This window comes from Gadus macrocephalus, chromosome 20, assembly GCF_031168955.1.
Source record: "Gadus macrocephalus chromosome 20, ASM3116895v1".
In the NCBI taxonomy this organism is placed as follows: Eukaryota; Metazoa; Chordata; class Actinopteri; order Gadiformes; family Gadidae; genus Gadus; species Gadus macrocephalus.
This window is the reverse complement of record NC_082401.1, coordinates 2,470,071-2,483,954: the sequence shown is the minus strand read 5'-3', so window position 1 is coordinate 2,483,954 and position 13,884 is coordinate 2,470,071. Positions and strand designations below refer to the sequence as shown.

At 40.5% G+C, this 13,884-nt stretch overlaps 2 protein-coding genes across 5 annotated transcripts in view; both read left to right on the top strand.

The window, feature by feature from the left end:
• The first annotated feature begins 2,746 nt into the window (after positions 1–2,746).
• Positions 2,747–5,034, top strand: LOC132448959 (THAP domain-containing protein 6-like). The gene is made up of 5 exons (XM_060040530.1): positions 2,747–2,934; positions 3,612–3,804; positions 4,057–4,164; positions 4,256–4,466; positions 4,954–5,034. Exons 1-5 carry the CDS (start codon positions 2,855–2,857, stop codon positions 4,992–4,994), a joined length of 633 nt encoding a protein of 210 aa, XP_059896513.1. The 5' UTR covers positions 2,747–2,854; the 3' UTR covers positions 4,995–5,034.
• Positions 5,035–8,575: 3,541 nt separating this feature from the next.
• Positions 8,576–13,884, top strand: part of itprid2 (ITPR interacting domain containing 2) — a 37,483-nt gene continuing 32,174 nt past the window's right edge. The window contains exons 1-3 of one of the 4 annotated variants that reach the window (XM_060040501.1): positions 8,582–8,715; positions 11,505–11,534; positions 12,513–12,597. In XM_060040501.1, the coding sequence (XP_059896484.1) occupies positions 12,576–12,597 (22 nt within the window). In that variant the 5' untranslated portion in view covers positions 8,582–8,715; positions 11,505–11,534; positions 12,513–12,575. Of the gene's footprint in view, positions 8,716–11,504; positions 11,535–12,512; positions 12,598–13,884 lie in introns of those variants that run through there. The other 3 variants (XM_060040500.1, XM_060040502.1, XM_060040503.1) reach the window with 3 other exon arrangements.

Here is a 13,884-nt window from a genome sequence, read left to right as displayed (position 1 = left end):
GTGTAATTCCCCAGGTGGCGATGTCGGTCTCTCTTTAGTTATTTCCCCCTCCCCTCGTTAATATTGACTTTTACACTGAGCCCCGCCACACTTGCTTTAAATGGCTTGTTGGGTTTTGTTGAAAGTTTTAGCGCAACATACTGTTGTAGGTTCTGTTTAACTAATAAGGAAGAAATTCAGTCTGTATTTACTGAGAATAATCCTGGACTTGTTCTGCGCTCCAAAGAACTTTATGTTGAACATTGTAATGCACTAAGTGAAGATCCTACTCTACCTTCCGTTTATGGTGTTAAAAAAGGTGTGCTCAATTCATTACACTATTTTCATAGTTCTGACAATTATACGGTCGATATAATACATGATTTGTTAGAGGGTGTCGTACAGTATGAGATGAAGCTTTTTTTTCAGTACCTGATTAAAAATGGTTACACCTATTAAAACGCTGTTGTACAGAGTTTTAATTATGGTTTCTTAGAACGCAAAAACAAACCAAGTGGTTTAAAAATAGATGATAACAGCAAGCACTTGGGTATAAATGCTTCAGTCACTGTACATTCTCCGAAATACTCCACTTATTTTTGGTGATATCGTTGAAAGGGACAATAAACACTGGAACTTAGTGCTTCTTTTGTTACATATTGTTAATATAGTGTTCTCACCTATCCTTACTGATGGCATGATATGTTACCTCAAACATTTGATCTGTGACCACCATACCATGTTCAAAACATTGTTCCCTGATAAAAGATTGATTCCCAAACACCACTTAATGATCCACTATCCAAGATTATTGAAAAAAATTGGTCCTCTTATCCATATGTGGTGTATGCGATTCGAAGCCAAAGAAAATTGTAAAAAATCGTAATCTCTAGTAAATCAGCATCAGCGTCAACAAGCTTTTTACTTTGAAAATTATTTTATGAGATTTGAGTTTGGTCCTTTAAAAACAAAAACTATTGATAGTTTGAAAGGTGGAGAATTACTTTGTCAAATATTGCTTTTAGACCCATGTTCAGATGTTTCAACTAGTTGGGTCAGAAATTATGGCACTGAATACCAGACTGATCTATTTATATGCACTGGAACATCCCATGACTTACCTGTGTTCAAGAAAATCTGTAATATCATAATACATGATCAGCGTGCTTTCATAATAGGTTGTACTGTTGACACCTTGTACTTTGAACATTTTCATGCATACTGTATAGAGGAGCAGAATAATTGACCAGCTCACCTATTTTAAACCCTTTGACAAGCAGTATTCTAATGATAGTGAGATATACATTGTTCCACATTGTCACATGTTTTAAGAAGCAGTGTTTATGTGGTGAATGTTTTAAATAAATGTTTTTTGAAACTGAAAATGACCTCATCATTTCTGCCATTTTTATTCTACAGAGCATTTTATTTTGGAAATCAAGAAAACTATATTTACACCTTTACAGTGTTAAATTGAGGCAACACTTCTATAGTTAAAAAACAACCCTGTGAGAGAGTTGATGTCTAACACTGCATAAAAGAGTTAAAAGGGCTAACACCAACAGTGTTAAGACATTTTACATTTTAACTCCACAAGTGTTAATAACACTAAATAAGTGTTTAAGGTACTAACACTTCAAAAAGAGTGAAATTAACTCTATGTGGTGTGGACCCATATAGACACTTTAAAAGAGTTGAAATCAAATCTGATTGTTAATTTGGGTTTGCCGACTTTGCTGTGTAGGCTTGACTATCACAGTGCTCTCCCTTCTGGTCCAGCCAGAGAAACCTTAGATCCACTCCACCTTCTCCAGAGAAACCATAGATCAACTCCACCACCTCCAGAGAAATCATTGATCAACTTCACCTTCTCCAGAGGAACCATAGATCAACTCAACCTTCTCGAAACATCTCCTGGTGTTGGCCAGGAGCAGCAGACACATAAAACCTGCTTTATTGTAATCCTGGCATCGGCTCTTAGTTTGAGGATCACTGTAATATGAAGAGTATTTTATTGGTCCCTAATAACTAAATGGTTTCGCTCCTGACTCCATTTCTGAGATGTTTTTACAGTAAGATGTGTACCTACTAGGTTCCTGAGGGCCTCTGGTACCTCCCACTGTCAGCCCCCCTCCCCAGCCCTGTAACCACCCGCCCTGAGACCCTAGGGGTGGCAAAGAGAGTATCTCTAAAATAACACCTTTAACACACCTATTACGCCTGGCTTTAATTTTGTGAGGTTTCCTTTAGTTGTATTGTTATTATTGTATTTCTGCTTTTGTTATTAGTTTTATTATATTATATTTATTTATTTTCATATGCTGTTTCTTTACTTATGTTCTTCTTAAACTTACTCCTATTTCCACTTTTGTGTTCAGTTGCATTGAATGTATAATTTGTGCTTTAAAAATAAAATGTGATAGATTGATTGAAGTGTATATTACATTTGAGTTCATTGAGTTTCAGCAACAGGTTTTAAACTGGCTTTCGGCGCCCTCCAATGGTCACATCAACATTGGGTCTGCTTCTTCTTCAACATTGTTATTATTATGTATATTTTTTACATAACCAAATGATCATGATGAACAACATTATTATTAGTATTATCATTATCATTTTTATCAATAATAATGACATACCTATTATTATATTTATGGTGATTAATTATTATTATTATTATAATCTGCGTGAGTTTCCCACGGACGGTGGTTCTGACAGGCCCCCACTCCTTGACCACGCCGCTATTAATCGGCCACGCCTCCAGTCATTGGTCACGCCCATAGACATCATATAGGTAGACGCCCCCTTCGGCCTTGGGCGGCATAAATCGTCGGCGCCATCTTGGTACGGGAGTTATTTCGTCTTCGGAGTGAAGATGCCTACTTCATGCGCCGCTTGGGGGTGCACTACCGTCAGGACGATTCAAACGAGATCGCAAGGAATTACCTTTCACAAGTAAGACTAAACAATTGTTTCTATTTGTAATTGTAAAATTCAGTCATGTCACGTAGATCATGTGTTATGTTGAGAGCTAAGAGCTGTTGAGACAGCTAAGTTGCCGCCCGAATCAGACTATAGCTAGTCTAACGTGAAATGGACATGGTGAGCAAAGCCTTATTCTATCGTTCGTCAACAGGAGATAATATTGTCAAGAAATATAGGATATACAGTATATATATATATATATATATATATATATATATATATATATATATATATATATATATAATCTACCACTACTTGCTTGTGAGTAATTACAATGTATGTATAATGTAATTATATAGCATTTATGGTCGCGACGGAAAGCTGCGTTTCGGCTGAGCGACTGGCCTTAATTTCTCTCTGTGATGTATTTAAAAAAGAGACTAGATTAAAACAAAAAAAAGGCTCAAAACATGCCACTGTATATGTAATGGTTCTACAATATATGAAGGTGTCACGTAATGAATGAAACTACGGAAAAAATGTCACGATACTCTACATGCACCTGTGAGATGCACGTGCAGTCAGTCGCCGGCCGAAATTGACGTTTTAAACGTTATTTCTATTTAAATGTTTTTCTTTTTTAAAGATACATCTGTATTATGAATCTGACTGACTGGCTAGCAGCTAACCTTTCTCGCAATTTTAAGGTTTCCCAAAGAGAAGCAGTTGAGGAGACAGTGGGAAGTGGCTGTGAAAAGGGAAGACTTTTCTGCCAATGAGAGGTCAATGCTCTGTAGCCAGCACTTTCAGCCGGAGGATTTTGACCGGACAGGCCAAATTGTCAGGCTCAGGGATGGAACTAAACCATCTGTGTTCAGTTTCCCAACACATCTCAAAAGAGTAAGTGCATCACTAAACTTGCTGAAAATGTTTTGTGTGTGTGTGTGTGTGTGTGTGTGTGTGTGTGTGTGTGTGTGTGTGTGTGTGTGTGTGTGTGTGTGTGTGTGTGTGTGTGTGTGTGTGTGTGTGTGTGTGTGTGTGTGTGTGTGTGTGTGTGTGTGTGTGTGTGTGTGTGTGTGTGTGTGTGTGTGTTCATTTGGAATGATTGAGAATGAGATACACCTGTTCAAGTATTTTGTTCTTCGGTTTTAGAAAGTGCCAGCCAGGACTACACAAGCCTCAAGGAAGGCTGAAGCGAGCCTTGTAATTGACTGTTCTTTACAATCATTACAAGTCACTGAACCTTCACCTACCTACCTTGTGAGTATTTACACTAGCTATGCCCCAAAACAGCAGTGAGCATCATGGCATCATAAACATTACTCACTACTGTTTTGTCCTTTTTTACTAGGAACACCCTTATGCATTGCCTCCATCTCCCACTCTTCTCAAGACTAGACTCAGTGAAGCCCTGGCTAGGGTGGAGAGTCTTGAGAAAGAGATGAGGAACTCAAAGGCCCGAGAGTGGAGGGCGAAGAAAACAGTGTGTTGTCTTCTGGAGGACCTCAGGGGGAAGAACCTCATAAATGAAGAGCTGCACGAGAGGCTTGACTTATACTCAGGTAACATTGAAATTAAACTTTGAATGTCAATTATATCTTAGGGCTGTAACCAAAGAAATACAACTGCAATAATGTGTTCAAATGCTTGGCTTGTCTGAATTTCATATATCAGACTTAAACTCCAAATACCTGACGTCTGTAATATGCCCCCATTCATAGTTTGAATAGCATCTGGCACAGACAAAAGCCAACAATCATAGTCTGATAGCTCTAGCTTCAAGACACACAATAGCCAGGTACCTTTGTTGGCAGGTGTTTATGGGCACCTGTTTAGAGCAATCAGTCATGGTTCCTGGCTTTTGTGCATCTTTAAGCTAGAGCTATTAAGTCAATGATTGTTAGCTTTGGTCTACAGCCACGACAAGATTACATTTTTCATTCATATGGCCTTGCCTGGAAATAAACACATTAGCCTATTGGTGTTTTCATAATGACATTCATACTCTTTCAGTCACTTACTAATTACTCTGTGCTATCTGCATTTCAGATCTTCCATTAGGCCTCCTCCTTAGGCCACGAGTACACTAAAGAGCAGAGGGAGTTTGCCCTCACTCTCCACCTGCACGGGCCCAAAGCCTACTCTTACCTGAGAGAGTCTCTCCACCTCCACCTACCACATCCACATACATTGCAAAGGTATTTGCCATTACATTTAATTGCACTTTATTGATAGGAAATTACTGGTTCAAATACATTTGTATTATATTATTGCTACTTAATAATAACTACTTTTTCATTTGATAAAGGTGGATGATCTCTGTGGATTCCAAGCCTGGACTCAACACCATGATGCTGGACATGTTGAGAAGAAAAAGAGAGGAAGATCCAGTGAAGTATGGATGTGTGGCGCTCATGCTGGATGGCATGGCCATCAGGAAACATGTCCAGTACATTCCACATTCCCAGAAAATGACCGGATTTTGTGGACATGGGGGATGGCCTAAACGAGACAGATATTGCCACTGAGGCTCTGGTTTTTATGGTGGTTGGCCTACAAGGCCATTGGAAGGCTCCAATTGCCTACTACCTGACCAAGTCTCTGACGCCCGACACACAGAAGGTCCTGCTGGTACATGCGCTGGAGGCCCTGCATGAGCGTGGCATCCGGGTCATGTCCCTCACAATGGATGGGCATGCATCAAACGTAAGCATGTGCAACCAGCTGGGGTGCCAGCTAAAGGCCAACCCTTGTGAGCCTTTGAAAACATTTTTCCCCCATCCTGCGACTGGTGAGAGGGTGTTTGTCATGATGGACGCTTGCCACATGTTGAAGCTGGCAAGAAACATGCTGCAAGCGTACAGCCCAATCTGTAGCAGAACTGGCCTCATCAACTGGGACTACGTTGTTTGTTTGAACGATATTCAAACAAAGAATGGACTGCATGCTGCCAACAGGGTCACTGAAAAGCACATTCAGTTTGACTCACAGAAGATGAAGGTGTCCCTGGCTGCACAGACGCTGAGTCGCTCTGTGGCAGTAGCGCTCAGAACGCTGAGGGACCTGGGGTATCCACGCTTCACCCTCTCTCTAGCGACAGCCGAATTCATTGAGGTAAGACTAGATTCAAACATTGTTTTCTTATCAAAGGGTCCTGGCCATCTTCTTCATCTTCATCTTCTTCCTTTCTATTTCCTAAACAATTTCTTTTAGATGATTGACAGGCTGTTTGACATTATGAACAGCCGCAATCCCCGTGCCAAAGGATTCAAAGCCCCCCTGGGATCTTTGAATTGGACAAGGAGTGTGGAACTCTTGTCCAGAGGCCGGGAGTACTTAATCAGTTTGGTGATGAAGGATGGAACTCCCCTTCATCGTTCAAAGAGGTATTTTAAATAGTGACTCTTCCATATGTGCATGCTCTGCTTATGCATGCATATGATGCTCTGTTCTCTTGTTCCGATCTTTTTGCTGTCTGCGGTTTTTCAGTTCATACAGGTGAATGTGGAAATGTCCATCTACAACTTTCAAACTGACAAAACATTTTCTTTTTAAGGTACCTGTCTGTCATGGGGTTTGTCATCAACATTGACACCCTAATGCTGATGTGTCCTGAGCTGCTTCAGAGTCAGCAATATATCTGCACCTACCGGTTCAGCCAGGATCATTTGGAGCTCCTTTTCAACTCCATCAGGGCATCAGGTAAGGATCTCAGAAGTTTCTAAATTAATTAAATTGTCTTTCCAAAAAAGTCTTTGACGTCTGAAAAGAGTAAATATCGGTATTAAGTGTTGTGTGTTTTTGGTTTTTAGGGGGCTGGAACAACAATCCCTCCGCAGGCCAGTTCCAGGGCATCTTCCGCCGGCTCATGGTCCGATGTGGTGTCACACCGAGCACTTCAGGGAATGTGGCACCACAGGATGAGACCGTGTCTCTGTCGGCTGTAGAGATGTCCTCTCCCTCTGAAACAGAAGAGCTTGAGGTGCCCTTCGTGAATGTGTCTGCGTTGATTGGGGACCACAGCTACTTGCCAACCCGCTTTGGTGGCCTAGTGGAAAACGCACTGGTCTACATTGCAGGGTTTGTGGTGCGGCAGGTTTTGAGAAAGCTGTCCTGTGGTGAGTGCCGTGCTAGCCTGGTGACAGATGCTGCACGCGCATCTTTCGACGAGAGCTACCACCTGCTGACTCTGAAGAACAAAGGAGGGCTGATGATTCCTTCAGAGGGGACAGTGAAGGTGGTCAGGTCAGCAGAGCGGTTCATTCGCCAGCGTGCATCAGGGCAAGCTGTCAGTGTGTCTGTGATCCAGCAGTTTGTCCGGGCTGACATCTGGACAGATGATGTGTTTCTCCTCAAGGAGCACATTCAGGACACACAATTTGGCATTGAAAACCACCACTTTGCACTGTTGTCCTCGGTTGTGTCTGTATTTCACAAAATCAGGCTGCACCACATTGCAAAACTGAGCACGCTGCAATTACAGACTGGCAACAGTCGAAAAAAGCTCAGCAAGACTATACTTTTTAAAGGGTTCTAGCCTAGATTAAATTATTATATTATATCATATTGTGGTGACTCCTACCCCTGGGGAGTCTGGGTAATGGGGTATTCATAACGTTGTTTGGGGAAAAGGGGGTTTATTGTCTTTAGATAAGTTGTTTATGTTATTAGGTTAAGTGGGGTTAACGGGTTTGGGGTCTCTATTGTTTGTGTGTTTATTGTGTGTAGTGTTGTCGGCAACCATTACCCGGAGTCGTATGTCCGTCGGTCAGGTGTGCCGTGTTTTCTGTTATGTGTGTGTGTTTGAATAAAGGCAGCTCTCGGGGTCGTGCGGTGTATTGAGGCACGAGAGTTGCGCCGCCATTTAAACCTGGGCTCCCGTCTCGTCCTTCCCGCGCTGCTCGCCACAATATATTGTGTGAAATTATATATTGTGTCAATTGCACTGCATAGATGTGAAAATGTTATGAGCATGATTGTATATTATGTCAAAATGTACAAATATATATATTATATAATATGAATATATACCTATACTTAAAATATATTATATTGTTTCACATATTATATATATCATATATATGTTATTCCATTGCACATTATACTGAGTCATTATATTATATTGTATTATATATATGCTATGTTATTTATATTACCGTTCAACTATTGAGATGTGTATGTATATATTGAGATGTGTATATTTTTACTGCTATAGAATATATATATATATTCTCTTATAATATATATAATATATTTCTCTTAATGATGCTCAATACGTAGTAACTAAAGAAGCACTATTTCGATAGTTCATAGATCTTCTCAGTATTTTCAAAGTGCACGGGCTGTGCAAGAAAAGTGAGCGTTTATCATAGACCCATGCACATGTATGACTGGCGATTTAACTAGCGAGATTCAAAGTAACGTAGAGGCAAATCTTTTTCACACACTTCACGTAGAGCATAAACCCTTGAATACTCCATGAAATTGGTTGCGAAATGTAAAAGGTTATCGTGATTTTTATCCAGATAAACCGCAGCTCCTGGCAACTTGCGCTTGTTTTGACACGTCTGACAGACCTCTGGCTTCAGAGAGCTCCCGTACCAATATGGCGGCGCCGCGTTTCGCCTAGGCAACGGGCTGAAGCAGTGGAGGCGGTGTCTACCTATATGATGTCTATGGTCACGCCCCTTGGTCTGCTCTGTATGCGGAAGCGGAAAAACGGCAGAGAAAAGTTTCGAAAAGTTTTAAAAGTTTATAAAGTTCGGATATCGCCTGAAATCAACGGATCGCTTCGAGCGGCGGAGGACGATGGTAAGATAAGACCTCCATCAGGTTAAGGATCAGGATTAAAATGTCCTTGTAGTTGGTGCTGTATTCTGAAACAATGTCAGACAGAACTTAGTCGAAAGTTAGGAAACATACAACATATGGAGCTCATACACATGTTACATCCCGTCTAACATTACATATGTTAACTAAACATTTGTTTCATCACGGATAACATAGCATACCGTATGTTAACGAAACATATGTTACACAATGTTACATGACTTGTGAGAGGTGGACTCCGTGCTGCAGCTACTGTTCTGTTTCTGGTTTTCCGTACAACTATTATTAACATTAACGCTATATTCCCTAACTATTGTGTTTTTAGTTGTGGAAACTGTTATTTTATTTATACCCAGCACAGCTAAATTACTGTTAACTATGTTATGTTATTTACATCCAAGCCAACTAAGTTACTGTTTACTATGTTATGTTATGTTATTAACATCCAGGACAACTAAGTTACTGTTAACTATGTTATGTTAAATGTTATTAACATCCAGGACAACCAAGTTACTGTTAACCATGTTGTGTTATTTACATCCAAAACAACTAAGTTACTATTAATCGTGTTGTGTTATTTACATCCAGGACAACTAAATTACTGTTAACTATGTTATGTTATTTACAGCCAGCACAGCTAAGTTACTGTTAACTATGTTAGTGTGAGCTGTATGCAGTACATTAACGCTGTTGGTTGCATTCAGTCAGAAACACTAGTGATGTTGGGTACGGTTCAGTGGTTTTCAGTGCTACCACTAAGGGGATGTTAGTTGTATTAAGTAACTTTACTTTGGTTTTATTCAGTGCAGCTGCTATTCATTTCATGTCATTTGTGTTCTGTACAGCAAACATTAAGCTTATGCAAGTTGTGTTAATGTTATGTTAATTGTATTCACTACAACTACCATTTACTGTGATGAAAATAGTTTCACTGTTATGTTAATATTGACTATTGTAATGAGGTACATGTTGTGTTAGGATGGAGCATCAATTATTTTTCATTACTCTGCTGGTAATTGTTATTGTGTACATGTGTGTCGAGGTTGAGTGCCATGTAGTTTGCCGCAACTTGACTACGAAGGTGTGTGTGTGTGTGTGTGTGTGTGTGTGTGTGTGTGTGTGTGTGTGTGTGTGTGTGTGTGTGTGTGTGTGTGTGTGTGTGTGTGTGTGTGTGTGTGTGTGTGTGTGTGTGTGTGTGTGAGAGACAGGAAACAATGCTAGCCAACATGGCTTGTGGAAGACTATGATAGACAACATGGCTGACAGGATTCTATGGGGGCCACATGGCTGGGAGGACTATGGTGGCCAAGCCTCTTGGTAGAATCATGTTTGTTTATTAGGGCTAGTGGTTACCACAGAAACTAAGTTAAAGATTAACTAGATAAGATTCGGACGCATTATCGACTGCTCACTGCTGTGTTTCCCCCAGCACTGTATGGTTAAGGCGGCCGCCTTAACAACAATAAGGCTCCGCCTTGACGACCAATGTACAATGTACATGTAATAATAATAATATTATTATTATTTAATAATAAATATTTTTTAATTATTATGCATTAACAAAGTACAAAAGTCCCGTAGGGAAAGAAGACATACTTCCATCAGGATATATGTCCCCCCCCCCCCCCCCCCCCACACACACACACACACACAGGCACCGCTCTGCTGACTCACCTGTCACTCAAGCCATTTCCGCACTAGTCAAGACACATTTTAAAACACTTTCCCAGGAAACGTTTTGTTTTCACAGCGTTTCCAAGACCTTGAAGTCTTTTCTGTCCTGCTTCAAATGACAGAAAAGTGGCAGAGAATACAAACACATGAATAGTTATTAAAGCCAAATGAAACAGACAAGTTAACAAAGACTGCTATGAAGACAGAGATCAAACTTTGTAAAATGGCTGGCCTATAGAAAATCTAGAATTTATACAATGAATTGAATAAAATGGACGTTAAACAAAGATACAATTTTATAAAAAGGTTAATCGATACAAATTAGTTTTTTGGTGCTGCTGAAATCAATCAAGTGAGCCAGTAGATGTCCGAAATGGAGGGAGACACTCCAGGGAGACCCTGATCTCTCCTTCTGGTTGAAGGCTCCAGTAGATAGAGGGCCTCGGTCGAGGTATGGACTGGTTGGATAGGCAACGCCGACCCTATAAGAGTCAAAGAGTCGGAATGTTGGACCTGCAGCTCATCTCGTTAGCAGCCAACCACTCTATAATAATAATAATAATAATAATAATAATACATTTAATTTAGAGGCGCCTTTCAAGACACCCAAGGTCACCTTACAGAGCATATAGTCATCATAATTTTTTTAAAAAACAAGACATTGTGGGAAAAAAATAAATAAATAAATAAACATAAGCAATAAGAAATAAATAAAACAAAAACAAGACAAAAAAAAACAAAAAAACAATCAAAACAGTGATCAGTTAGACGTTGTGTGCGAGTTTGAACAGGTGAGTTTTGAGTTGTGACTTGAAGGTTGTACTCTGTACTCGCTGGAGGGAGTCCGAGGTCTGGTTGGGGCGGGTGAAATGGGGGTTGCAATCATCTGAAGATGAAGCTATGAAGAAGTCACTCCATATCTTGTAATGTTCTTTCTATCAACCAGCCCCCCCAGTCCCTCTGGTCTTCTCAGACAGGAAGTGGTTATGATCTTTGATCTTTATTATAAACACTTTCTTCCTGTTTACTGACCCACTTCTCATTTCATTTATTCTCTCTTCCTCTGTTTTTCCTCTCTTTTCTCTCTCTTTCTATAGCTTCAATGCCAGCCTGGTTCTCTTTGAGATGTAAGCGAACTACAAGTGAACTGTAATCATGGGGCTAAATGGCACATATTACTATGTTCAAGATCATAGAAGACATAATTTGGTGTATAAAGGTAGCTCATGTGGTATCCGTCTTGAATTCCTTCTGGCCTCTAGGTTGTCTCCATCTTTCAAATGCACCTCTAAGACTGACCTTGTTTCAGCAACAACATGGAGCTTTGAGGACACGCTTATCCCCAAAAACCGTATTGGGCTATTCCTTCTAGTGCACAATTTGCAAAGACTGAATTGTTCAGAGGATCAAATTGGGCCTTGGTCTGATCTGTTAGACTAGTGGTAGGCTTAAAAGCCATACACTATTTTGAATGCTGGCCTTGTTAATAAAGCCTTAATATGGGCTCATTTGTTTGATAAGTCAAAGGGATCACAGCTGCCATGTTGTGATTAAGAAGCTAGAAGCAGTACACAGATTACCAGTGCAGTCATCGAGGCAGAGGTATCCAGAAACAACAGAGCAGAGGGGAGGAGTACGGAAACTAGTCTGTTATAATCAGGAGAACACAAGGAGATAACTGCTGCATACTAGAACATCGATTCGGAGATGAACTAGGTCTGTTATAATCAGGAGAACACAAGGAGAGAACTGCTGCAATACTAGAACATAGATTCAGAGATGAACTGGCCCAAGGAGCAGGGAGAGCAAGGCTCAAAACAAAGCGATGATGAACTGATACGAAGAACTAGAAACCATAGAGCGTCCTCTGGTACCACAGGCTAGAATGGAGCTCTAGCTCTGAAAGAATATTTCTTCAAGGATTTATTTTTCTGCAGTAGAGGAGGACTTTAGTTTTTTAGAGTGTGCCACTGCTGGCCACGTCTTGCCCTGTCCTCCTGTTTGACTTGTTGAGCGCTATGGTCTGAGAATGTTATTTCTTGTTTGCATGGACACATAGCAGATGTGCTAGCTCCAGTAATAACACATCATGTGTGTGTTTTTAGGTGTGTGAGTCCCTGTGAGCAGGGTGTCCAGTAGAAAGAGAGAGACTACACTCCCAAAAGCCCATGGAAACCATCAAGGAACAAGGTATGGAAGAGTTCCCCTCACACACACTGCTGCACATTGGATGGTCAGGATGGTTGGAGACTGTTTGGTGAACTGGTGGATTGGTTCGTTTTATCCTTCATATCTCTGAGTAAAGGTGTAACGATTCACTCAGTTCATGGTCCGGTTTTATTCACGATACACTCGTTCATAATTCAATTCTCTTACACATTTTTGGTGATTTTTTAATGTGGTTAAGTCTGTACTGATCCTAGACTTTTATATTACACACTGAACGTAAATAGCATGTGTGTTATTTTATGACATGAAGATTGAGGCCCAATCCCCTAGCCATTACTTTGCGCTGTCCCCAGAGTCGTTTCATTGAAGGGTAGGCTAAGGGTAGGGCTGTCCCAGAGTTGTTTTGTTGAGGGATAGGCTAAGGGTAGGGCTAAGGGAAGGGCTGTCCCAGAGTGTTTTCATTGAGGGGTAGGCTAAAGGGATGCATGTGCAACGACAATGCTCTTGCCGTTATTACTTGACGGTTCTGGTGGGACATTTGGGTTAAAAAAACAGTATTGATGTAGTGAACGATGCAGTTTTTTGTGATAAATGAAGCATAATAAATGTATATCTGATTATTATCGCCGGAAACTGAACTGAATCACTACGTGCGCCTAAAGGAATATTGCATTGTTGTTGCAATTTACATCTTGTTTCATATGCAATACATTTTTCAGGGGAGGGAATCTCACGATTCTTTTAGATTTAAATTCTTGGGGTGAACCTTTGAATCAAAATATATTCTCAATTTCAACATTATGTGCAGCGAGACTACAATTTTATCCAGTGATCACTAGCCACTTTTAGCTTATAATCACTACCCAAGTCAACATTCAAGGTCGTACAAGTTGAGAATAAATCAATTGAATGTAAAGCCAGGCTAGGCAGTTTGCTGAAACCAGCCAGGGTAAACTAGATTTTAAAAGTATCCAACCAAACCAAAACCCTCCCCCCCCATCAAGCCTCCCTCCAAAGCCACTCCCATAAAACACACGAATAGATCGCTTAATCATCTGTAAACGAAAAATAACAGTCTTTGCTTCTCAGAAGTAGATAGGCACTCGTACCAGGAGGAAAATATACTATATAAAAAGTCTGCCATCTAAAACTGTCAGTGACTGTCGGTGAAGACGGCTGAGAATGTAGCACTAAAGTGATTTCATAACTGTGAACATGCAGGAGCATGTAATCATGTAATCTACCTCCTGTGGAGGCCAAGATGTATTGATTCAGTCAGGAACTTCGCTCTGTGACCAAGCAGAGCCA